The 26,153-nt window shown below is 40.7% G+C and overlaps 4 protein-coding genes across 4 annotated transcripts; 2 read left to right on the plus strand and 2 right to left on the minus strand.

The window, feature by feature from the left end:
* The first annotated feature begins 573 nt into the window (after window positions 1–573).
* Window positions 574–2,942, plus strand: LOC145433456 (zinc finger MYND domain-containing protein 11-like). The gene has a single exon (XM_080310571.1). It carries the CDS (start codon window positions 744–746, stop codon window positions 2,421–2,423), a length of 1,680 nt encoding a protein of 559 aa, XP_080166697.1. The 5' UTR covers window positions 574–743; the 3' UTR covers window positions 2,424–2,942.
* Window positions 2,942–10,263, plus strand: LOC145433455 (dnaJ homolog subfamily C member 16-like). The gene is made up of 16 exons (XM_080310570.1): window positions 2,942–3,163; window positions 3,529–3,664; window positions 3,725–3,886; window positions 3,948–4,132; window positions 4,192–4,327; window positions 4,389–4,516; window positions 4,579–4,712; window positions 4,767–4,962; window positions 7,323–7,514; window positions 7,577–7,722; window positions 7,781–7,835; window positions 7,892–7,938; window positions 9,308–9,385; window positions 9,443–9,604; window positions 9,666–9,766; window positions 9,830–10,263. Exons 1-16 carry the CDS (start codon window positions 2,945–2,947, stop codon window positions 10,147–10,149), a joined length of 2,397 nt encoding a protein of 798 aa, XP_080166696.1. The 5' UTR covers window positions 2,942–2,944; the 3' UTR covers window positions 10,150–10,263.
* Window positions 10,264–10,320: 57 nt separating this feature from the next.
* LOC145433457 (diphosphomevalonate decarboxylase-like) lies at window positions 10,321–15,069 on the minus strand. Its single transcript, XM_080310572.1, has 3 exons — window positions 14,824–15,069; window positions 14,463–14,585; window positions 10,321–12,067 (listed from the first exon to the last, which is right to left on the minus strand). The coding sequence occupies exons 1-3, from the start codon at window positions 14,944–14,946 to the stop codon at window positions 11,108–11,110; spliced, it is 1,206 nt and encodes a 401-aa protein (XP_080166698.1). The 5' UTR covers window positions 14,947–15,069; the 3' UTR covers window positions 10,321–11,107.
* Window positions 15,070–20,592: 5,523 nt separating this feature from the next.
* On the minus strand, window positions 20,593–25,316 carry LOC145433461 (uncharacterized). The gene is made up of 4 exons (XM_080310575.1): window positions 25,108–25,316; window positions 24,400–24,555; window positions 24,193–24,317; window positions 20,593–22,150 (listed from the first exon to the last, which is right to left on the minus strand). The coding sequence occupies exons 1-4, from the start codon at window positions 25,267–25,269 to the stop codon at window positions 21,931–21,933; spliced, it is 663 nt and encodes a 220-aa protein (XP_080166701.1). The 5' UTR covers window positions 25,270–25,316; the 3' UTR covers window positions 20,593–21,930.
* Between the last annotated feature and the right edge of the window lie 837 nt (window positions 25,317–26,153).

A 26,153-nucleotide genomic window follows, 5' to 3' on the forward strand; every position in this document is an offset into this window, starting at 1 on the left:
TTAGAACGTATGTTCGCATAATTCGGACCAACTCAGTGACATGACTTTGACATTGAGTCGGTCCGAATTATGCGACCATACGTTCTAATGAGCAGTCTCTATACAACATGACATGTACTTTGACATCGTCCACTCGCAAGTACAACACTCATGAACCTCATTCCTATAAAAAGTCGCCGTAGGACGGTGTTACCAGGTTACATTCCTAGCGAATTTCCGTAGTTTATTCCAGTCAATCTTACGAACCCAATCCCTCCATTTTATCAACATGTTATTATGTGTTCCTATCTGTTCACTGTTCATTGCATCGGATTGTACATTGTGTGTGTCTTGATCGGATGAAAATAAGTGTGAGGATTATTGAATATTGACATTATGCACTTTGCGGAAACCTCCGCTAACGAATCTCTTCGGTGTAGTCAATGATATATATGTGTCATTGTGTATGTGTGCGTGTAGCCTTATAAAATGCTACGCATAAATTATTACTCACTATGTCATATTCCGCATCTTGGATTTAAGGAGATAATAAGACTTTCTTTTCTGAGCGACTGATTGAGTCGATTGAGTTTCAATATTCGTATTCGGCGGTGCTATCGTCGGCGGCATGTGTTGTGTTGACTATCGAGGCGCCGCGTTCGAGTGAAGTTGTTCATCTGTGCCATTCATGTCAGGCGGTCGGCACTCAGCAGCGTTTTGTCTTGAGGTTGTGCACTGTGCAGCTCACGTAATAGTCGCTTACAATGCCCTTTCAGCAGAGGCATTCAGAACCGATCGCCTTGCGAAGAATATGGAAGGCCATCGATATGATCCGTGGTCAAAGGCAGATCGCAAATATTGCTCGTCTAACGAAAGTGCTTCAGAGGGATTACCCGTACCGATCCAAAGATATTATGGCACATATTCTGCGGGCAATACGGGACAAAATGGTTATCGAAACTCTCTCCCTTGGATGCAAAGGATCTAAGGCAGGCTTAGAACAAGAGGGATACTGGATTCCCGAAGACTCGGACATTCGTGAAATGGCTGGATTGCGTGATTGTTACTGCTTCACGTGTCACAAACCTGGTAAACTGATAACTTGCGTGGATTGCCACAAAGCATACCATAAACAGTGTGTTGACACATGCTTGGAAAACGTCCATGATAACTCTTTTCGTTGTCGCTTTTGTTCGCGAAAAGATGAAAAGTCTTTCAGTAGAAAGGAACTCAACGTATGCCTTCATTTTATTGTCCGTCGTGCAATCGAAGCAGCCACCGATCTAAATTTCCGGCCGTCTCCCACTGACTATATGCATTTTCAATATTTCATCAGCGATCACCAAACCCTGAAAAGCCTCGTCGATGATTGTAACTCTCAGAAATTCGAGACGACGAGTGATTTTGAACAACAGCTTTACGTGATTTTACACAACTGCATCGTACTCGAAGGACACGACAGTAGCTTATCAAAAGAAGCAAAGAAGATTGTGGACATATGCCAGAGAGAAATACGTGAACTAGAGCTGTGTCCCAATTGCTACCTCCTCTCTAACACAAAACCGACGAAAAACTGGTTCTGTCTCCCATGCACGCCGGCACATAAGGTTTTGTGGGCAAAGCAAAAAGGATTCGAATATTGGCCTGCAAAAGTTATTCAGATCGTCAACGGCAAGATTGATGTCAGATTTTTCGGTGGACATCATGAACGTGCCTGGGTGACGACACAATCAGTTAGAAAAATCACTGTAAGCCCGGCCGAGTTGAACATAAAAAAGACAAAAGGTTGGACAAAAGCCAGTGAAGAAATGAAGCAATATATTGCACAAACAGAGATTAAACTCGATCCAAGATGTAGCAAGAGCATAATCGACTTTGAATTGCCCTCTGACTCGCTGTCAATTGGTGCTGTTGACCAAAAAAACAGAAATGAAATCTCTCCCACATCCTGTAAGAGACTTGATGAAAATCAAGTGTCCGATAATGAGATGGATATAGACCCGTGCCCCAATGGCACCAGTCTTAGTGTGACAGATGCCTCTGATGAATCAAAGCAAAATCATCGCAAATCGACCAATGATCATTCTGACGAGCCTAAATGCAACGGGTATCAAAGCAATGGTGTCAAGAAACGCGAGCGACGTCCACTCTGGAAAATGAAAGGCGAAAAGTGCAATTGTAGAAAGATATATGCGAAAAAGTTGTTTCTGTATCAGTCGTCTGTCAGAAGAATGCGTTTGAACGAGCGAAGGAACAATCTCATGATCAGCGCACGGTTCATTCATCAATACCTGAAAAAACATTCCGACAAGATGCGCGCTCTCGTAGACGAGAACGCAAAATTGAAAGTTGAAAATACGGACTTGAAATCCAGACTAGAAACATCACAAAATGGCCATTTGGAAGCCAAAGCGTCCGAAAATGACGATTCAAAACAAAACTGAATACAATGCGGTCCATAGATGTCAGTGTCTGACTAACAGGTGTCTCGTGACCTGTATTTTACCAAGATTTCTTGTAGACATTACGATACTATTTCTTTGTATTGTGCAGTGAATATCAATCATGGATTTGGTGCGGTTTTGTGGAAATCATTCATGTTGCCTATCTTCCAAATCGTGCATTTTTCTTCTGTTTTTCTAACAGCTGCGTTTCTTTACAGACTGTCTCAAGTTGTTGCAGGGATATGAGTTGTTGTACCGTACTTCTTAATATAGTAAAGCGTTTGAAGTCTTGTGCTATTCATACCATCTCGTATGCATTTGTGATTCCTTTCACTTACGGCATGGGATGATAGTGTGGACAAAGCAAGCAGTCGTGCCTTATTAATTGTAATTTATTGGGATATACTCGCAGGTACTATTCTGTTGTCCAGTCCTAGATTATTTGCGTACAGGATCCCAAATATTGCATACAATGAGCCAAATATCTTTTCGGTTTTGTTTCTGTTACCTATTCAGAAATCATGAAATATCTGATCTATGGTAGTGTTTTCCTCTTGATCTCGACATCACTGCAAGAAACAATAGATTTCAACCCGTATGAAGTGCTGAATGTACATCGAAGTTCTTCAACGTCAGATATTCGAAGTAGTTACAAAAAGCTTGCAAGAACGTGGCATCCTGATAAAAATAAATCGCCCGATGCTCAAGACAAATTCATAAGAATACAGCAAGCATACGAGGTATGAATTATAGCAAAATTATGATATATAGCGATGTGAGAAAATACTATTATAAGGTGCCTAAAAATGAGGTACTGTATCATAGTGCATCTAGAATTGCCATTAGCCGCGAACAATTTAGGATATAATGACGTAGATGTGAGTTACTAATGCAGGATAACTCATTGAAACACTGTATAGTGTATACACATCAATAAACTACTACATCACTGACTTGTAGGCCTGCAGAAATGCGTTCTTCAGGACTATGTTTTCATACTATTTGAATTGTTTAATTGCACCAAATTAATTTTCGTCTTTTGGTAACACTTCTTTTAGATCTGCATAAAACTATCATCATATCAGTTTGGTTATCTTGACTTCAGATACTATCAGATGAGAATAAGAGAGAGCAATATGACACAGGGGGTTACTCTAACGAAGCAGTCGGACAATGGCAGTACCATGGAGAGCCGTTTTCATTCCAGTACTCTGATTTTTCGTTTGACTTCAACCAGCACGGTAAACTACCCGATACACCATTTTCAATCAACACACTTTAATTTGCTTCTGAAATTTCAGGCCACATTCGGACCTTATCTCTTCACGAATATTACAGCAATGTCATACCGGAATGTCATGACGTCCCGCATTTGATATATGTGTACTCCACCTTCTGTGCTCAATGCATCTTATGGCTGAGAACGTCCTGGCAACGGGCGGCCACTGATTTAGAAGCCTTGGGCAAGTTATCTACAGTATAGTGCAGAGTGCTTCGGGTCATTGATAACATTTTATCATTCAGGCGTCGCAGTTTACACAGTGGATACAACCTTTACCTCACGAATCGCTTCTGGTCTTGGTGTTACAAGAATACCTACTGTTGTTGGGCTGTACAAAGAACGGACGTATCATTTCAAGGGCCGCATATCAAAGGATGAACTCAAGAATTTTGTTAATTCTTTTCTTCCGACCGACGTCATCACCAAGGTAGATGCATGGGAGACGATTCCTGGAAAATCGTTTTCAATTTTGTACGCTGTGTTCAGGTTGCGTCAGACAATTTCCAGAATTTTTTGGCCGGAATCGCCAAAGATGATAAGCCCCGAGTGGTGTTGTTTTCCGCAAAACCCAACCCTGCTCTTCTGTACAGCCTTTTGACCCTGAAATACCAGAGATATTACTGTAGGTTGCAAACACTGTCTTTTGAAAAGATCCCTGTTTAACTTCATTGCGATATTTTCAGCGTTCGGGTACGTGGACTTGAACGATGATAAATCCCAGACGATAGTGGAAAAATTCGCCGTAAAACGAGACGGACCCACTCTGCTTCTTTTCAAGGATGACAGCGACAGGCCCTCTGTCGTTTTAGGGGTGAACACCACTTAACTTTGAAAACAAAATCTGGGACTTTATGCAAACAAATTTTTTCCAAGGCTACGGAAATGCCGAAAGGAGCTATCAATGACATTTTGTCAGCGAACAAATTCGTGAGCGCACCACGGCTCACATCTCAGCATGTGTTTGATGAATTGTGTCCAGCGCCCAAGGGGGCGGTTCACGATATACGGTAGATTTCAATAATCCCTAATGTGTAACGCATTTCATAATTGCATATTCACAGGCTGTGCATGGTATTGGTTACCGACCCATCGTTTGAAAAATTTGAAACCATTGTTACAAACCTGAAGCGATTGGTCGACGAGATCGCTTCAAAAGAAGAAACTTTACATGAATGGTTGATTTTCATGAGAGTACATGTATCATCACAGCCTGCTTTTACCAGGTCTCTGCTATCGGAGGAAGTCACTCAATCTAAGGTATAGAAATTAAGTTCAATATCACCGACGGCTTTTGTGGAATATTGTTTGGTGGTAGGAATACCTATTGGGTGGAACAAGTGTTATGATCAAGCCACTACCTTAGAGTCGCAAGTCACTTCGATACAAATTTTGACTCGATTCAAGGCGTGCAAATCTTTAAAGTGACAATTTAGAGTAAATTTCAAGTCACAAAATAATTCAGGTCAAGACTTTGAGTTGATGTGTGGAGTGGATGCTAGTGTATGATTTTAGTGAAATTTTATTGGCATTCAAGTACTAATAACTGCAGTTCGGGCAGGTCGTAGAAGTTTTGTCTGCAATGTCGCAGATGGAATTAACCGTATCAAAAACAAAAATAAATGGAATCCAGTAAATAAATGATAATTGTTATTGATGACATGGTCACTTCCCGGCGCAACTGAGAGGTTCAGAATGGTTTGTAAAGTAGAATATTCAACTTTAAAATTGACCCCAAAATTGGACTCCGATTCTCAAAGGTCAAGTCAAGTTATTATAGTGTAGTTACTCGAGTCATCACAACAGAGCTTGAGCTACTCAATTATAAGTTGTAGCCGCAATCTTCATATCATGCCAAAACGACTTCAAGTAGAAGTAGGTACAGAGGTGGTCAAAGTAGTCAAGAAAGCTACTCAAGTAGAAGTAGACGTAGCGACGAATAAATCTACTCAAGTACTAGTAGAAGTACTTCCTCCATAAGCAACCTAAAACTACTTGAAGTAGAAGTAGAATTGACTGACTTTAAAAGTACTCAAGTAAGTAAGTAGTTGTGAAAACGATCCTAATTCGTTCTCATGGATTGTAAAAAGGTGCAAATTGAGCTATGCGAAAGGTGACGAGCTTGATTCATATTGATGCATACCAGCAGGTATCCAATTTTAGACAGCATAAGCATTCGTCCACATCATGGGATGAAAATTATAGTATTGATATGGAAATCCGATACTAATCCTCTGTTTTCTCGAACAGCACGTTTTAGAAAATAGCATGGTATGGCGCCATTCCCCATATTATAAGGCCCGTAGTTTAGTCGAAGAGCAATACGGAGAAGTTGTATAGCATACGGTGTAAACACTTTGCGCGATTAGTAAACGTTAATAAAAAATATGGTGGACCGTAAAAATGCCACATTGTGTAGCTTTATTTACGGAAATTAAAGGCATTACTACACTTTCTTTGATACTTCAACATGTATGTTATCTATACAAAAGAACTGATATTAATTATAACTCAAAGTATATGATACTGGGAATTGAAAGTGAAACATAAATACTACTTCTAAAAGCGGAACATGTATATTCCATTCCTTTAGTCCAGAAAGTTTCAAAGGTGATATGCTAAAACAGCTCTAAAACTAACAAAAAAAGTCAGAGTCCACTTTTCCAGGTTAGGACGCGCCATGGACATGCTAGATTACGATATGATAAGTAAATGCTAGATTGCGAAACATCAGATTCAAACGTTATGATGAGCCATATATACTGTGATGAATTATTTCTTATTGGCGAAGGGCGACTATGTGGTGTGAACGGAACCACGCCAACCCGCTACCTAAATTATATTGATCGATGCTTTCGTGAAATCATACTGATCACGCCGTATCCACTGCGCGCGAAGCGCGTCGAAAATTCTGGGCTTTATCCAACTTTTATGAAAATTAATTGTTGGTACTCCCTGAAAACAGCCACGAAATTCCTCAGGCTATCTTTCTGATTGGAAGATTGAACTACTTCTACTTGTCAAACTGAAAATAGCGAAAAGTAAGTAAGTAGATCACAAAATATTACGAAGTAGAAGTAGCAAAAATCAGACCTATGTGAGTAAGTACCAGAAGTAGAGGAAAACTACTTGAGTACTTTGAAAAAGTAGAAGTACTTCGTTACTGACCGCCTCTGAGTAGGTAGGTATTGGAGTAAGTAGTCTGAAGATGGAGCATGGGACTTCAATTAGTCAGTCTCTGGCACTAGTTTTCAAAATTGCAAGGTAGATCTTCACAACCATCCCAAAATTACTAATGGCGATGATAATTCCGAAATCATAATGTTACCACCGTCATTCAGTGTCTGAATCGTCCGATTGTCATGGCATTCATATGTTCCATGAAAGTGATGCAAATCTATCCATACACTATTTTCTACTTGACAAAATCTAAAGCATTACGAACTAATTATTTTGAAGTATAAGTTAGTTGAAAACGTAACCACTTTAGTAAGTTTGAAAAAATAGAAATACTTCAATAAATCTTTGATCAAATTTCACTCCCTTCGTTTTCAACTTATCTAATCGCTCCGTTAATGTTCAATTTATGTAATGACAAGTACACTCCCTCTTTGTTCCAGCTAATATTGCTTTGGAGGCGTAGCCATAATTCATGCTCCATGAAACAGTTGGACATTGACTTTCTGAAGCTCGCATTTGCCTCAAGCCGAGAAAAATTTCAAGTCTGTTTACGGACTGCGCTGGAAACGGCTCATCTGCAGCGCTTTGATGGCGTGGTGTCTCTATCGCAACTTGTGGACGAGTTGGCACCGGTAATCTATCGTTTGCGGTTATTTAAGTCAGCTTTGTGTATATCTTTTCTCTTCTTTACAAGGGTACGGTTTTGTGGATACTAAGGGGCTTTGTGCACATCGTGGAGAGTTTTGCCTCCATTTTTACGTATTTGGGCGAGAGGGAGAGTATGGTGTTAGTGATATCCACCATTCTTTTTGTTCTTTGGATCAGTGCTGCTCTTTCCGAGTAAGTCCGTACCTGTTTGCGATAGGCTACCCTGGCTATTCTGATTATTCTTCATAAGGGGCGAGGAAAAGCGTGACATACGGACTCCTACAAGGAAACCGACTAACACAGAGGTACGTGCTCGAGTGTTGTTGTGACTTTTGTAGTTTCAACTTTTTTTGTATACTAGAATGAAGCCGACAAAAGCGATGAATTGTCGGATTCTCAGGATTCAAGGTAAGATCAAATTTCCTCGTGCGTTGCGTGCTTGGTACCGCTTCGAGATTAGGAAGTGCACCATAAATGCACGCCTGTTATGACGAGAATCAGACTGTATCAGAGGTGGTCAGTAACGAAGTACTTCTACTTAAGTAGTTAGTTAACCAATACTTTTAATACTTACTCAAGTAGATCAAATTTTTTGCTATAGCCCAAGTACAAGTATAGAGTGAGAGACAGAAACTAACGGTGCAAGTTAGAGACTGTTTTCTCTTGAGTACCAACAGTACCGAGTTAAGTGGTTCCTTTCATAACGTATTGCCGCCCATATGACATGTTTCATTCATCACAGTCAATATGGCTCCAGATAAAATGTTTGGAACTAGTGTATCATCATCTGGACTTAGTATTCTAGCCGCACAGGGTGTGTTCACTGTTCAAATATGGAAAAATTGGTACTTGACTTTTAGGCGTTAGATCGTTTAGGGTCAACCACCGTTAAAATTGTCTGGACGAAATACATGAAATATATTCCCTCTTTCTAAAAATTAATATATTTCTCTTTATGTACAGTATGGTTGCAGAGAGATCTTCAAATTAATCTGAGTTCTTTTGTCCGGGGCACATGCACGTGGAAGTTCAAAACTAAGTGCACTGTTGACTTTTTGTTCCCGAAGTGAAATAAATATAAATTACATATTCACGATCTGCTATATTTTTGGGTGGCATTGGCATGTACAATAATGGCGCAAATCGTTAATGCAGTGTCTGATACAACTCTGTAATGCTTTTAGCTTTAACCTTGAACCTTATAATACGACGGGGTGGGAGCCGACATTCCAGGACATTTTCTGAAATGGGGTGTGCCGGTGTGGGGTAAAAAAAGTTGTGAACCACTGTTCCAAAGCAACACTATCATTTGCATCTGATGAGGTCCAATTCTTTTGTGTTGAAACTTTGTATCTCTTCGTATCTAGCAGCACACACCCACCTCTCAATGCACCGTCCACAGGGCCCAGTTTCCAACTGTTGTATTTATAACTGCTCACAACTATTCGCTTACTTGTCACTTCTTCTACTTGAGTAACTTTCCAGGCTATTTTGACCACCTCTGGACTGTATTTATGATAATATGGACTTCTCATTATTTAATATGTTGAGTTTTGTAAGATGTACTGTACGTGATCTTGTGTAAAAGTTAGTGCACCGACTAATAGATGTTTTACGAGTGCTGCATTGTAACAGTGTGACTTTTCGGGTGCCTTTTTACGCACTGCAAAGCATTGGTTCTGGTTTTGATCCACTTCAAATGGAAATACTATTTTTCTTTCGATTTACAATGCTGTCTGACCCTATGCTAATTTTCAAACAATGTCGCTGCATGCAGGGGTCGCGAATCGAAGCAAAACGACGATTCAACTCATTCGGACGCTTCAGACTCGGATGTGGTAGAAGAAATTACTCTGTATGTTTCATTATTGTGCTTGTTATTTGTGTTGAGTGGATGTGCTCGATTGTTTAGATCGCAAAGCCCGGTTGATCGAATAACCCCGAGCACATACGAATCACTTGTTTTGAGTCAGTTCCGCGGTCACATGACCATCATCTTACTGTTCAATCAAGGCAAGGACGACTTCGCTCAGCTGTTTGGAAATTACAGTACGGTTATGAAAGTGTATGTCAGGTATGTGATGTTGCGTTTCCTTACGGTAACATTATATTCGGTATTGATTTGTTGTTTCTAGAGATCCAAAGATCTCTGTTGTATGTCTTGACGTGAAAAAGTACACGACATGGTACACAGAAATTCGGCGAATTTCGTCGGCCATTCCGCCAGAAGACATCGGTCGGTGGATGTACCAGTTAGATTTCAAGGCCTAGTTCTTAACTGTGACTTTTGTATATTTAGAAATAGTCGAAGACGACATGTCCTCTTTGCATGGGAACGCGGATTTTGACAGAATTGATACGGCAAATGACCGTCCCGTCACGGAGTCGGTGGATACGACGCACGGAATTGTGCTCGCGCTAAATGGTTTCAAACACTGGTATTGTATATTTGTGCCGCGCGATGTCAAATGGGGCCTCGGGGACACGAGCTATTCGGAGGCGTTGGCCTGTTGGATGGATCGAGTGTGCGAAGGGCAAATGCCGAGGTTTTACGTTCGACAGTGGCCTGGATTATACCTGCACAGACTTTCAGAATCGACAGAAGATGGACAAGAATAACCACTATGCTGCACTTCCTTGCCAATCATTGCCGGAATTTTACTGTTTCAAACAAGGTTTTAACCAGAATTTTATGAAATTTCCTCTATAATATATTAAATTTCTTTTTTTTCACATCAGGATTCTAAATTATCGTAAAGCAGTCACTGTACCGATAAGTTGACGAACTGGTAAAAAAAATCATAATTTAATGACATCAACATTTTTTATTGTAAGTAAGCAGGCCTACATAATACAGGCATTTGACAAACACAGTGCCGAATCTGCAAATTAGGGCGGTTTTCTGAATCTTGATGGCTAGGTGATTAAATAGTTTAGTTGCCTTAAAAAACGGCGCACACCAAATTTGAATCCTTGATCGGTGGATCATTCAAGAATTATCATCGAATAACTCCGCTTCTACGGGTTGAAATTGGGTCAAATTTGTTTTGCATCGTTTTTGAAGACAGCACAACAATTTCATGGGGTTGACAGAAAAATTGTTGCGTTTTCTAGTACATACATTATTTTCGAACTGCAAGAAATCCGTGATTACCGGTTGGAATGAATTCAAATTTGGAGTGCGTCGTTTTTCAAGGCAACCTAACGATTTAATCACCTAGCAGGCAAGGTTCAAGAAAAACAGTTTTTTTTAACAGCCCTACTGCACATACTATCAAAATTTGGTGAACATGCAAATGTGTAGATAGAAGAAAAGAGGCGATACAAATTCAACTATTTAACAAATTCAACTAAATAAACGGAAATACACTTCTATGATTTCTATCTATGCTCCTATTTAACTAATTATTTGACAAGAATGCAATAAATTTGATAACTGCAGATTCCACATATTTGCAAGGAAGGCTGTGAAAGTTTGTAGCAGTAAAACGATATGCTTCGTGAGCATGCTATTTGTTATTGAATATATATCTATAAAACATTTTGACAATTTGAGATGGTTGACACTAGTATCATACTAATCTGCGGCATCGCCTCGTGTGTCATTACAAGACAGTAATCGTGTGTCATTACAAGACACTAATCTGGGCCCATCACCGACTTTTGTACAGATCACATATTTGATCATGTTTGACGAATATGCATTCAAATCTATCATTTGCATGACACTAGTTTTAGGCGCAGACATAGTTACACTCATGCCACGGAAAAAGTCGGAGTCACTCGAATCTGTCGGGAATAAATTTCTAATAAGCCAAGCTATTTCGTTGGCACGACTTTTGGTGGTAAACAGGCAAGCGTTTGGTCCTGCGTCGAATGTATAAGCGGCCTGCAACGATCCGACAGCTGTATTATAAGAATGGACCATATCCATAATCATGAAAGACACATCGTTGAGATAGCGTAACGGCGGATTAGTGTCCAAGCATACTGCGTGGAGCTGATTGCTTTCTCTCATAATGACGTCTGCCAGGGTCGGAAAGTCCTTGTTTTTTATAGCATCGCAGGCGGTCTTCATACGGCCTTCCACGACGTGCTCGACTCTGTGTTTCAGAAGCGTGGACGTCTCCACTGTCAATTGCATGCCGGCTGTGCTGCCCACTTTTTTTCTCATGTCATTCACGACGATTACAAATATTCTCAGTTCTTCCCAATGCGTTTCAGGCGCAATCTGATACCCCGTGCTGTCGCTCCCATCTTCTTCTTTACCCATTTGCCATTTTACGAATCCGCCGTGCAAACTTCTGCAGGCACTTCCCGAACCCTGCCTTGCGATCGGAGTCAGGTCGCCCTTCACGCTTAAAAGTTTTCCCATGCCGAATACCAGGGCAGCGTATCCAGAAGCAGACGAAGCTAGACCAGCGGCGGTCGGGAAATTATTTGTGGAGCTGATTTTCATCTTCTGACTTGCAACCTTGATGTCATCCAAGGAACTGTTACCTTGTCTTATGCCTTGCATTCTGGCAGCACTTCTAATCTGTGAAGGGTATCAAGTTACTCACCGTAAACGTTAGTAATTCTACAAATTTTATATGACATACTTCGCTCCATTTACAGTTAGTTACTTTGATGATTGGTATGGGTATGAGGGAGTTTATCTCTACTTTGATTATGCGCCAAGCTCAACCCAGCTCACTCTGAGTATGATATCTTAAGCGTTGTTTCGAACAGCGACTATCACGTGAGGTAGGATTCGTCATAAGGATACTGCACTGTCCTGTAAGCGACTGTTTTAAATATCCATTGCCTACCAATTTCGTTGAAAAATTATGCTGCGACATCATGGTGTCTAAGTCAGTGTTGGGATCAAGTCACTACCTTCGAGTCATTGCACATTTTGACTCGAGTCAAGTCAATCAATTTTGAAGGTGACTCGAGTCAAGTCACAATTCAAGTCAAGTTGCCTTTTCGAAGTATGAGGTATGATTACGTCATTGCATTTTGCTAGCTGTATGAAATACAGATTGACTTTTCATTGATTTTGATCCGATGAACTAATATAGAAGTAAATATGCATGCAAGAAGGCGCTGTAACGCTCACACTCACATATATGTAGAACTGTTAAACTACGTAAGTAATTGCATAGCCTTAGTTTATAATTCCCAGCCAAAATGGAGAAAAGAGAAACGAATCGATAAGATGCAATACATTACCCATTTATACATATTGATATGATACAATTCAAGCCTGCGTTGAGGACTATAAACTATATTCGAATTCTATTTCAATAAAACAAAAGGTTTATTGAAGATAAGAAAAGAGAACAGAAATAGACATTAGTATGCCCGCAAATTACTTTACCATACTAGTTTGAGACAAGGTATGATGTAAGCTTCGATCACTTCATTTTCGGTCAATTTATTCGTGAAAAAACAACGCGAGCTCAGTAAAACGCGCGATCATTGAATGATTGGTCGCTCTCATGGGTTACACCGGCGTTTCGCGAACAATCCGAACATATGTAAGATGAAGTGATTTTTATCGCACCAATTACTTAATGACTTGAAATTGACTCGTGGATTTTGTTCCGAGTCACGAGTTAATCCACATTTCTGATACGCCGAGTCAAGTCAAGTCATTTTAGCAAAGTGACTCGAGTCAAGTCAAGTCACACGAAAAAGGTGACTCGAGTCAAGTCTTGGCTTGAGTCATCCCAACACTGGTCTTAGTAAAGTGATAAGAATCAGTTGTGAGTCTCTGGAGATTATCCCACACAACTACCAAGCACAGCTTATAAAATGATGAAGCACTTCCACTACTCAATTGAACAAGCTCACACAAATCATCACATGCTCACACAACTCATCACAAATCTGAAACAAGACTGCGTGATTGGCTCTTATATCAAGAAACGCAAGATGAAAGAGTGTGATGGAGACCAGTGGTTCTAAACCGCCGGTCTGCATAGGGCAGTGGTTCTCAACATTTTTATCTTCGCGGACCCCTTTTGGACCATCACGGATCCCCTCGAGTTATCAATCAAAATTAGCTCAATTATCGTGCAACCGTCGTCTGTCTTGTGCAAATAATAATTGTAGGCTAGTGATAAACAGCAACAAAATGACTTTTCTTGAAAATAACATCACACGATATGTATAAAAATTGGATTGATCTATTATTTCGAAGCGAATTTTGCAGCTGTATTTATTGTACCATATTGAAAATCCACGTCTTCGATTTGATATCAACGAGTGCCAATGGAAAATCCATTTCCACTAAGATATATTGGTGGAGAATGTAATAACAACGCATAAAGCTTCCAATAACAGCTTTTGGAGAGTTTTTAATTAACATATCACGTATACCCTGGTCATTTCTATCTATCATCTCATCTTAAAGTTATTTAGTGGTGATATTACAGAAGGAAATGAATTTCGTGGCGTGGTTACAATTCCTTCATTGGGACAGATTAGGGAAAAAATTCAGGAATTTCTATTCCAAACGACTGTTTACTAATTTGCTAAGACTGACAATTCCAAATCCAAAATGTTTTGCAAAGATTTCGAAGTCACCCTGTTTGACTTTGCTATCTCCAACATTTCATTTTTCCACAAACCCTATCAAAACATCACGAAACAGCAATATGGTTGCATCAGCAGGCTATTGGCAATTTGACAATTAAAATTAGTTTGCACAGTTGGGTGCTCGGAGCTGTACTGAATGCCCGAATATATGTATCTGCCAAATAAACATACAATTGTAAAGAATTAATTTCTACTTAACAGTTCTGTACCATAAAAATCCAAAAACCTCGTGAACCCAGTGTATCTTCCGATACAATGCCAAAGCCAGATTCCACATTAAAAAAATTGAGCCAGATTCCCCCCTAGTAGTGCTGGATGCCTTGAAAATGATCAACCAATATACTGGCCTGGCTTAGACATTTCTGGATTCTGCTATTTTGTGGTATAGACTGTTTACAGCCATTCAGTAGCAGTTCGTCATCTGTTAGGCGAGGAGATGTTGAGATCTTCGTAGTGCTTTTCAAGTGATCCTGTCAATAAATTGTGACGAGTTGAGTGCATGTTTACTTAGAACGGATTTAGTAATATAGCATCACTAAGGTAAATTTTATGCACACAAAAGTATATTGCAACGTTATCACAGTTGTTACTGCTGGAGCAAACGATGATTCGTATCAGGTTATTGCCTCAATTACAAATGAACTTTTTATAAATTTGCGGCAAGTTCTTTGACTGCCTGCATCGCATACGTGTGTCCCTACACCATACCTGACATAGGGTTGCACTCAATGACGAATTGAGCGGCAGGTTAAGATCCACACACCGTTTCCCCCAATACTTGATGATAGCAATATTGGATGGAGCGGTAACTTCCACAAACCGATCACTCATTCTTTACTGTCGCAATTCGACGAGTCGACAACGCCAGGGTGCGCCAACTGAGCCGAGGTGAAGTGCCAGTTTGCACTTTGCAATGCACAAGCTCAAGCACAGCACAATGACCATGGGCCAGAGATGAGCGGATTTGGAATTTCTATGTCCTAACTCCTAATCCAATCCAAATCCGAAGCTTCAAATCCTAATCCAGAACTTTTTCCGATTCAAGTCCATGTCCAATTGTCCAATCCTAATCCGATTCCAACTAGAAATTTAGAAAAAAATATAATTCATGCAAGGCGGAATTGTAATTTTTCCTTTCACAACCAACGATTCTCTTGATTTAAGATAACTTGGCATAGGGCTGCACCTCTTATGTTCATTTGCACCATAGTGTAGGTAGTCACAGTGTACCATGGGGACATTAAAGGGGCACTGCACTCTAAAAATGATGTGGTCTCAAATTGAAGGGCAAAATGAAAGAAAAATTTGGGCCGCAGCCGTTTTCTTCAGAACGCCACCGTAATGGAGCTGTAATGTATTGAAATTTCCAGAGTTGCAGCACGCTCCGGCAGTCACGTAGAGGTCGAACTTTATATAGTTGTCAGCCGATGTTATGAAGGAAATAGAATACACTAGGCCCGATTTTGACATAAATCTCCTGACTGGACATATTCCGTTGAACGCGGTATCCAAACCACCTTGGCGTGTACGACATATTTCCTTCATAACATCGGCTGACAACTATATAAAGTTCGATCTCTGCGTGACTGCTGGAGCGTGCTGCAACTCTGGAAATTTCAATACATTACAGCTCCATTACGGTGGCGTTCTGAAGAAAACGGCTGTGGCCAAAATTTTTCTTTCGTTTTGCCCTTCAATTTGAGACCACATCATTTTTAGAGTGCAGTGCCCCTTGACTGATCTGAATAAAGTTTGTCACCATTCGCCACACGACATATCAATCTACCAGAAAATCGTTAAATCCAATCCAAATCCTAATCCGTTGAGAGAAAAATCTCTAATCCTAATCCAATCCAAATCCGACGAAATTTCACAAATCCTGTTTTTTCAAAACCTAATCCTAATCCATGCTCATCTCTGCCATGGGCACGCGATCAGCTGGTCACGCCATAGTGTCCAGCATTGTAGCAGATATACTCGCAAATGACACGGCTCATTGCATTGGAATAATTTTCTTCATCTGAAACCCCCAAAAGCCTTGACTTTTGTATTGCGACGGATTTGGCATTATGACAGATAATTACGTCGAAGAGAAACGATGCCTGTTTAGATTTAGATTAGATTAGATTAGATTTATATTAGATTCAACGAGAGTGACATCTCCAGGAAAAGCAATGCAGAGAGACAATCCGCAATCGGCGGTGCGGCAATGGGCAATTCTGTACCGGACTTGAGGTTCAAGCCCATGTCATAATCCATGTCCACAATTTGTTATTTACCGTGCCCAAGTCCATATCCGTTAATGAATGAAATTGTTTTCAAAAGTCGGAAATGTTGGAATTTGCGTGTCCAAATCCATGTCCAAAAATCGAACACCCAAATCCGATTCTAGACCCATAGCCTTGGAAAGGCTATATATGCTAGACCGATCAAAATCCTCAAATCCGGTTACCTCAGACTCATATTCAAATCCACGCTCTTCTCTGTTGTAGTCAAACCCGAGGGGCGAGGACGCTCTGATATCCGGCGTTTAATACCATTCCACACACTGGGGCTCTCCACCTTGACTAAATGCTGGACCGTACCTGCCGCACCCAAAACTCCCCAATCGGGGGGGGGGGGGCGAACGCGCTCGAAGGGGGTCCAAAATTATTTCCTGAATTAACATAACATATAGAGAATTTCTTTGGAAACTTATGCAACGACAGATTTCTTGATTATTGCGTACCCTTCCCCCAACAAAAAATACGCATAATCTATAGAAATGGCCACTTCGACTTCAGCCATTACCACGCCACGACGCACCAAGACATATGAAGTTATAGGCCATGTCGCCTAACATGCGACTTCCAGAAGTGTGCCAGAACGATCAGAAGCGAGAAGACCTTGGCCGAAAAGGACTGCCCTTGTGCTGACCGAAAACTTCGATATATAGCCTAGACCAGGGGTGGGCAACATACGGCCCGCGGGCCGGATCCGGCCCGCGAAAGGATTTTGTCCGGCCCGCGGACTGTTTTCCGTCTTATATGATAATGTGGCCCGCGGCCTTAGTCTCCCGAGATTCCCCACAACTTGCTTACTATGTCCAATTTTAGTGACTGAATGTTATTATATATACGTGTATGCGCAGGGTGCGAGAGTGGAGCTTACGTGTAAGTTCGTCGAAGCAAGAAGGCTTACATTATCGGCATTTACGATGTACTCAACACTCAACCCGAATGTCGTTTGTGGTAATCATGGTGTTTGTCGACTACACTGGTCATTTACACCAGACTGATATTTCTTATTTTTGATTCCGTAACTGCCGGCATGTAGCAACGGCACACTTCTAGGCTTTTGTAAGATACCGCTTATGCCAGGGGTTGCTCTTACCGCTTATGCCAGGGGTTGCTAACTCAAAACGGGCCACTATTAACATTTCGCAGAGAACGCAGGCCGAATGAATTCAATATCGAGATTAATTGGGCCATACAGTTGAACAACGACGCTATCTCGTCACCTATATACTCAACCCTAATGAATTATTTTTTTTTGTAAATTTGGGGTACTGGACTTATCGAACGTCTTGAAATCTTAATTAAGGATTGCACCGTTTGTTGATTGATGAGAGAGAACCAGACATGGTGGTGCCTTGCATTCTCAAATCCACATTGTCTTCGTCATTATTGGCTAAAATGGCGGTGAAGTTACGTTGCTGTCGTTAAAATACATTCATTAAATACGATTTATTCCTTGTATATGTGGATAAATGAGCGAATAAATCTCGATTAAGCAATCCGGCCCCCAAGTACTTAATTTTCCTATATCCGGCCCGCGGACTGGAGAAGTTGCCCTCCCCTGGCCTAGACTCTTAGACATGTTTAATTGTCCAATGTCCATAGACGCCTAAATGCCTTGCGCCTAATGTTACTGTCCTGACGATCTGATCCCCACGAGACAAATGCTATCCCGCAGGAAAAAATTATTTGCCAGTTAATATTTGCCAGTGCGTCTTTTACTTTGGTAAGTTGGGGCGATTTCAATATCTTTTTGGCATAGCAGATAGGACTGGTTCTCAACCATTTTCCAACCACGTACCATTTCGAAGTTTTATGCAGCTCTCGCGTAGGCCTACCACCTACACAAGTCAGTCAATCAATCAGTTTATTAACATTTTCTTCATTTCAAAACATCACAAGACTGTGATACAATGAAAAGATAGGAGGGTGTCGAAACAACTTGGAGTAGCCTTTAAGATCAGCCTAGGCGAAGAAAAAAAGAGGCATGCACACTGAATTAAAAGTAATGCAGAGAATATAAGACGCAAGCGACAAAATGAGGTGGCATATCGCGGAGGGCGAGGTCGATGTTAGGTCGTGGTCCGGCAGTCCTGAAGGCTGGCTAGTAGGCCTATTCATTTAGAATAAATTGCTTGTATTTCGACTTGAATGCGGACATGCTCGACGACTGTCGGATAGCCGGCGAGATGCTGTTCCACAATTGGGGTAGGCCTACGGCATACCTGACAGAGCAATGCGTTTTCTTGTATTCCGTCCTGATCATATGGTAGTTGTTCTTTGTTGACGCGCGTGTGTTGTAGCCTACTGTGCGCTTTTGACTCCGAGGATAAGTAGTCGTTGAAATTTGAGGGACATTGACGCGTGCCGAAGGCGGTCAAAAATGATTCCACCGTGTTGAGCTGCCGAAGGCAGTGAAACAGAAGTTAAACTGCCCATTTTAAGGCGCAGTATATGATTTCTGCAGTGGATCCATTTGGAATTCTTTTGGTCAAACATATTTAAATTGAATTTGGTTATGTAAGAATCCCAATGTATTGCTACTGAATCTCTTCCCCGTAGGCCATCATTGGTGGGATTGCTGCTATCCACGACGACGACGGCTTCAAAAAACTCAAACTCAACCACACCTGAACTAATAACTCCCTTCAGTCGAAAAAATATATATAATCTACTCGTGTACCACCAGTGGTACGCGTACCACAGGTTGGGAGCAATTGAGATAGGAGGTCACGAAAAGGCGTCTTGTAACGAAGTAATTATACCGACGGGTCCGCCCGAAGATGTTTAATTATTATTTAGGGGTCCTAACCTTTTCCAACACATCACTCCCAGCTCTATCGGTAAATCTGATTACGTGATTAGCGAAGGGATAAAAAAATTGATAGCAATATGCAATTCCCGATCATATTGACCGATTCACTCATGAATTATAGAAATTTTTCGCGCTTCACGTGTTTGGGCGATATCAGCTATCTCACTAAACTGTAGCCTACACACAGTGTATATGATAATAGTAGCAGCAAGAAGCGTATAGGCCAGAAGTTCGGTTTATCACCCTAAGTTTTGACTTTTTGAAAGCGTCCTCGGTGAACGCCTAAATGTCCTCTTTTTCGATATTTTGTCCTCTTGTTTGAGAGTATTGCTTAAATACAGGGCCAAATTCGACTGAAATACCGTAAATCGGCACTGAAGTAACGCTTCGGGAGCTGAGCCGGTAAATTGACTTTTTTTAGTCAACCACCGGAGAATGTGGAAGAAAAACTGTCGAGCGGGAACGTTGACCCTTTTTTTAGTCAACCGGCCACAAAGGGGGAAAAATTCACCATTTTTTCAGGTTTTACTACCGGTTTTGCAAGTCTGAAAATTTGTAAAAAATGTCCTCTTTACACATTTCCAAAATATAACCCTACCCTATGGGGGCCCAAGACCAACGTTTTTTTTTTTTGGGAGGGGGCTAATGAAGTACTGTTACGGTCCTGGCTAAATGTTAATTCGGGCCTACTTTGGATACGCATTTGCGTCTTGTGCATTGTAGGCTACTTATACGGCGTGAAGGTACATATAGTCGTGAAGATGTTTAACGCATTGGAGGATCAATTTTCTTTTTAAACGTAACATCATTTGCTGGTTACGCCAAAATATATCCATTGCCCAACATTATAGCTGACGATTTCGCATTCCAACGATTTTCATTCTACCACAACCCAAAGTTACTCAACTTTGGCCACAACATGCATAAGCGCCTCAGCGGTTATAGTTGGCGGCAGATTCAAATTGAGCAAAGAATTGCGAAATAACGATGGGTGCCCGTTGCAAGTAGAGCCATAGGTAAATAAGATAAAGTGAACTATGTGAACATGAAGTTCTACCATAACGAATAGCGTTTCTCGTAGTTGAACATGAACAATGTATACCTGCAACCGTTCTATTACAGATACTGCGAGATGCCGTCATGCAATGACGCGCACAGCTAATACTTGTGATGTACCTATATGAATAACCTGATATCACGCACTATTCCGTGTTCACCCACGTTCAGTTATCTCACGGTCCTCGTAAAGTACAAATTTGAATAACCAATCTTTTTACAGAGAATTGACCTGATGTGAAGCAATGCGTTACGATAACTTCAGGTTATTTTCGAGTGTAATTGATTGCGGTCACGCTTATATTTGAAAATCCTCTCCTCGTCAATCGATTACGGCAATCGGTAAACGTTTATTGCATAATGTAGAAGAGACAATCAATACAACACCATGAGTAATCATTGTATGTCAATTATAAACATTTAGCCTAATACACAGCTTCGGTCGAATATTAACAACCGAATAGTTGGGCAATAATTAGGAAACTCAAAATGTAACGATGTGCCTTCGACTTCCGATTATGGTGTGCCTTCAGACCAGTGGTTCTCAACCTTTTAGACCTCGCGGCACCCTTTGAAAGGGAAAAATAGTTCGCGGCAGCCGTGCACTTCGAGTACCCTGAGTGGCGAGGTATCGTAGTAATACACGTTGCAACGCTGCAATACCAACGGGCTGCGGGTCCGAGTCCGGAGTCCGAATTCTAGATATCCTTGGTACGTGTCATGAGCGGATAAAAATAATAGAACCGTCAACTATGCCATTCTCAGAATTTGCTTGCTGTTTATTACATTCTCTCGCGGCGCACCGGTTGAGAACCACTTCTTTAGACTAAGATTTTTCCATGGTGATTACGATAATATCAGAAAGTCGAAAAATTGCGTACTGTAGAAACTCAAGCGTTCGTCGTTACGTGGGTGAGTTGACGCAGTTGGTAAATGCATCGCCATCGAGGCGAGAGACCCGGTACCATATGTACTACAAACATAAATATAAATCATAACTAATTTTTTTTATTATATATATATTATATATGTCTCTATCCAATACCGGATTCGAAATTTCACAGAGATGTAACCTACCAGTAACGTGAAGCATTGATGAAGTATTATGGGTAGGGTTGCATTTAAAACAAATGGTTGTTTAAAATACTTTGTTTAAAACATGTTTTAAACAGTGTTTTGAACAAAGGCCTTTTTTAAATCGTGTTTTTTTAGTTGAATAATTGCGCCATAATCATGTAAATACTTTCCAAAAACATGTTGCATGAGCCTGCAGACGACGATTATCACTCGATATAGCCGACGTATACGATATGGGATGGGTGGTACGTAGATAGATCATTATGGTACGGATGAATGTTCAGATGATGATTACCGCCAACCGTACAAATGCTGCAAGACGATGTAGTCCTGGTTAAAGATATTTTTGGTCCGTATATGACAGGGGTTCGAAGCCTATTTCGTCAAATGAGCTATATTTACCCTTATGTTCAATTGTGAATATCAATCCACTATGACGTCACAATTGAATATGCGTGATGTAATGGCTTGGAAAATAAAACTATAAAATTCATGTTAACAAGGGGCTTGTTTTAAGCATGTTTGTTTTAAATTTATTTTTGTATGAGTAGTATTTGGTGGATGAACTTTACTCCGTTGGGACCAGTTGGACTAGCTGACATGAAGAGTTTTGATTAACACCGATACACTGGTGTGCGGAGGAGGTATGTCGACAAAAGGTTTGCGACCAGTTGCTCCGTCTACGTATGTGGCGTAAGGCACTTCCTTCACTTTGACATATCCGGCCTTCTCTACGCTTCGGCGGGTGTAACAATTCGTGCAGGTTGCTTTCATTATCTCGCAACCATTCTCTCGAGCTAATTCTTCCGACCTGAAAATAGAATCACCAGACTGATTTATAAAAGTTTTATTTTTGGCCGAATTTGCGAATTTGGGAATGTTATAGTTTATAGATCACTGCCATACTCATCCTAAATTGTGAATTGCAGTGCATAATGCTACTGTCATCAGGCTGCATAACAATGTAGTTAGATCATCATTTTATTAATAGGCTACACCACAAGACTGCGATATAAAGAAAAGATAGGAGGGTGTCTTTTAATCAGACACCCACCTTGGCCTACAGCATGTAAATAAGAGGTATGCACAGTGCACACTGCACAGTGAATTTTAGAAATGACTCTTTTGAAGGGCCTTTTTAGGATGTTTGAAATATGGTCTTCAGTCGATTTTTGATCAAGTCATCAGTGTTGGGATCAAGTCACTACCTTCAAGTCACGAGTCATCTCGAGTCATTGCACATTTAGACTCAAGTCAAGTCAAGTCAATCGATTTTCGAAGGTGACTCGAGTCAAGTCAAGTCACTCGTTTTTTGGAGGTGACTCGAGTCAAGTCGAGTCAAGTCAAGTCAAGTCACGAGTCAAGTCACAATTCGAGTCAAATTGAATTTTCGAAGTATGAGTGATGATTCAAAGTCATTACATTTTGCTAGCTGTGTGAATGACAGATTGATTGGTCAAATATCTCGAATCAATTAAAGAGTATCAAGTTAAATATACGTGCAAAAAGGCGTTGTATCGCTCACGCACGCTGAGAGCTAAAATACGTGAGCCAAAATTGAGGATCGGGTACGAGGCGCCGAGAAGTTCAAACAAATTGATATGGTACATTACACTACCCATCCACTCATCCGTGAGATTATAAACGCATAAACTATATTCGTTCGATTCAAATCATACAAGAGGGTTGGCTAAGGTGGGCACTTCGCGATGCAAGCACTGAACCGTCTAACAAACAGAGATACGTTGCTATTAGATTATTCTACAGCTAGTACATAAACATAAGCTGTTATCATTTCGTTTTCGGTCAATTTATATGTGATGTAGCAATGGAGGATCTGTGAAAATTACAATCAGTGAATGACTGATTGCTCTCACAAGTCACACCGGCGTATCGCGAACAATCCGAACATAAAAAGATGCAGCGATTTAATCGACACCGTTTACTAGATGACTTGAAATTGACTCGTGAATTTTGCTCCGAGTCACGAGTCAATCAAGTCAAGTCATTTTTGCAAAGTGACTCGAGTCAAGTCAAGTCATGCGAAAAAGTTGACTCGAGTCTGACTCGAGTCAAGTCATGACTCGAGTCATTCCAACACTGCAAGTCATCATACTCGCATGGAGTTGAGTTTAAGTTAAGCACTGTGTCAAAAACACAAGAAAAACAAACAAACAAATTGTTTCTGATGAATATTCATTCCGCGTTTTGGAATCTGATTAGGATACAATTCATTCAGTGCTTCCGGCCTGACATGACGATGCAGTGTATTCGCAGGTTAAGCACCAGCGTCACGACACCAATGGCAGTGGTTCGAATCCTGGTTCGGACCAACTTCTATGTGTCGGAGGTTTCTCTGGGCTTCTCAACGTCGACCTCATTGCAGTTGCAGTGCATTAAAAAGCTCAGATTAAAAGTGAGACGTGCTAGAAGTCGGCAGCAAAGACAACGATGGGGACGCATGGGAGCGAGAGAGACCGTCTGAGTGAGGGAAGTCGTCCTCAACAATACGAAAGGCAAAGAATTATGAACATTTCAAATATTCGTGTCGTGGCGCACAAAGCCTGAAAAAGGCGATAAGCGCCACTGCAAATGTGCCATTAATAATAATAATAATAACTATCGAATGTAACATTCGATACTATACGCTCCACAACATCAGGCATTTTGGGAATATTAATATCTCTTCGAAATTTATGTGGTCCTGCAATCGTACCCGTCTTACGAAATTGCTGTACGATACCGCACTGGCACGTTACGAAAAAAATCTCGTGGTACGAGTTATAATTGCTCCTACCGTACCATATAGTCATAAACATAAAGCATGTTAGATTGAATATGCTCATTGCTCACCGCTTATAAAGTTCAGTGGCGATACCTCGTCTGGCGTATGCTTGATTTACGATCACGAACACATGCTGCATACAGTTCTTTTTACATAGGTAATCCTCCAAACCTTCATTCGCATATTCAAGAATCTAAAAGATTGAACCTTTTTTTTCTGTCTTCTAGCGGAATCCTTGTACAATATAAAATTTCTCAAGATGCAAACATACAAACCCGGTGCACAACCAATTGCTTTTCCGTGTGCATGCTGTCATTATCTTCATATGGTAGGCAATGATCGTTCTTCCCGAGCATATTTATTCTAATCGCACAGAGATTTCCGTTGGTACCATCGAACACTCCAATACTGACTCCTTGCCACAACGAATTCTAAGGATGTATGAGATGTCTCAATCGAACATATTCAGACGCCAAGGCGTATTTCAAATTCGAACGAACGTACTTATAAATTACTTCAAATTTGGAGCAACCTACTTATATGTCACCCATCATTCTATTTCCCTAGATGACAATTTACAATAATAATACAAGGATCAACAATTCTTTAATAAGCTAATAGCTCTAAAATAGATTTATGACTAACACCACGGCTAGCAAATGATTTGTGACCGTCAGGAATTTAATCGAGTGGATGTGATGTCACAAATAGTTGTTGAATGTGTGGCAATTTTGACGGAAGCGTGGCGGTATAACTCATGAATCACAAATACGTAAATTTAGTCCAAGCATGTCTAAATTACGAACAATGCTATTGAGCAACATTGTCGGAACTCGGAAGCTTTATAGAAACTCTTGGAACTAATAATCGAACCCCCGCCCATTTATGTTTGTTGACATATTATTGTAATTAACTATATAACTTCTTAATATTATACCATTCGTAATTCGCGGATTTGAACGAAAGTTACGTGCCTAGATTACCTTGATTATAACACTAGGAAACGCATGTTCTTCTTCGGCCCGAACGTTAGCAGCAACCAGTGCTGGCTCCACAGGAATGAAGTGATCTTGCACGAATCTTACAACTTCAGATTCATCATTGCTAGTCAAAATTCTATACGTCAAATTAGAATTCGAAGCCATAAGCAATAGCGAACTCTAAATATGAATGACATAAAGCTTAAAATCCTCCATGTCAACAGTTAACAAAGCTTGTTAAATAATAATTTTGTGATTAAATTAGAACCTATACCTATATTAGAACCTTCGTGAGGACTGCTGAGACATATCGCTCTGACTTGCGAGTTCCATACCAGTGGTACCAACATGTTGATGTCGACGTAGAAAGATAAGGGAGGGTCTATATATTATGACACGACGTCGCGGATAAATTGTGAATTGTAACATATAGCGACCAACTGTTAGCGTCATAAATTCCTGCTATCGGGAGTTGATGGTATACACAGGAATATTAGTTTGGACTGAATGAATTTGTTCGTCATGCTCAACTATATGTTCCAGTTCGAGAATCATGGCGCTATCCTTGCCATTGTACCGGATACAAATGAATACAAACGAATAGAATAGATAGACAGACCTCTTTGAAAGTGACTGGACACTGGACACTGGACAGTAGACACTCTTTATCATGATCGTGGATAGTGATAACTACAACGTGAGGCTATTCTCGTTCGACCGCTCGCACGGCGGACGCTCTCACAACTGTCGGTCGGCAGATCGTTTTGAATGCATGCGGATCGCGAGCATAGGCTATGTAGTAGGTACAGAGTGATCGATCGAAGTATGCCGTATGCGCATGCGCAATCTATAATGTGAAGTACCCTCCAAATAACAATATCCCGTGGTTCAATATACAGAAGGGCTTCATTTACGTCGGTGTTGCCAACGCGAATTCCGAAATTGAAACCCATGTGATAGAATTTGGACCAGGTTCGCCAAGAACTACTGCACTATACTATCACACAAACATGCCGAGCAGACAGGAATGAGGGTCGTCTTTGGCTTAG

Source organism: Botryllus schlosseri, chromosome 2, assembly GCF_051294905.1.
Source record: "Botryllus schlosseri isolate E-star chromosome 2, Bs_hap1, whole genome shotgun sequence".
Taxonomy (NCBI): Eukaryota; Metazoa; Chordata; class Ascidiacea; order Stolidobranchia; family Styelidae; genus Botryllus; species Botryllus schlosseri.

Bases quoted from the DNA above. Each gene is read 5' to 3' on its own strand.
- LOC145433456 (XM_080310571.1), top strand. From the start codon at position 744: ATGCCCTTTCAGCAGAGGCATTCAGAACCGATCGCCTTGCGAAGAATA.
- LOC145433455 (XM_080310570.1), top strand. From the start codon at position 2,945: ATGAAATATCTGATCTATGGTAGTGTTTTCCTCTTGATCTCGACATCA. The intron at 4,328-4,388 runs GTAGGTTGCAAA...CGATATTTTCAG, and splicing joins GAAATACCAGAGATATTACT to CGTTCGGGTACGTGGACTTG. The intron at 4,963-7,322 runs GTATAGAAATTA...TCTTTGTTCCAG, and splicing joins AGGAAGTCACTCAATCTAAG to CTAATATTGCTTTGGAGGCG.
- LOC145433457 (XM_080310572.1), bottom strand. From the start codon at position 14,946: ATGAGTGATCGGTTTGTGGAAGTTACCGCTCCATCCAATATTGCTATC. The intron at 14,586-14,823 runs GTATGGTGTAGG...ATTTATTGACAG, and splicing joins TGAGTGCAACCCTATGTCAG to GATCACTTGAAAAGCACTAC. The intron at 12,068-14,462 runs GCCAGTATATTG...TACCCTTCACAG, and splicing joins TCCAGAAATGTCTAAGCCAG to ATTAGAAGTGCTGCCAGAAT.
- LOC145433461 (XM_080310575.1), bottom strand. From the start codon at position 25,269: ATGGCTTCGAATTCTAATTTGACGTATAGAATTTTGACTAGCAATGAT. The intron at 24,318-24,399 runs GTTTGTATGTTT...TCAATCTTTTAG, and splicing joins AGCAATTGGTTGTGCACCGG to ATTCTTGAATATGCGAATGA. The intron at 22,151-24,192 runs GTGAGCAATGAG...TTCTATTTTCAG, and splicing joins GCCACTGAACTTTATAAGCG to GTCGGAAGAATTAGCTCGAG.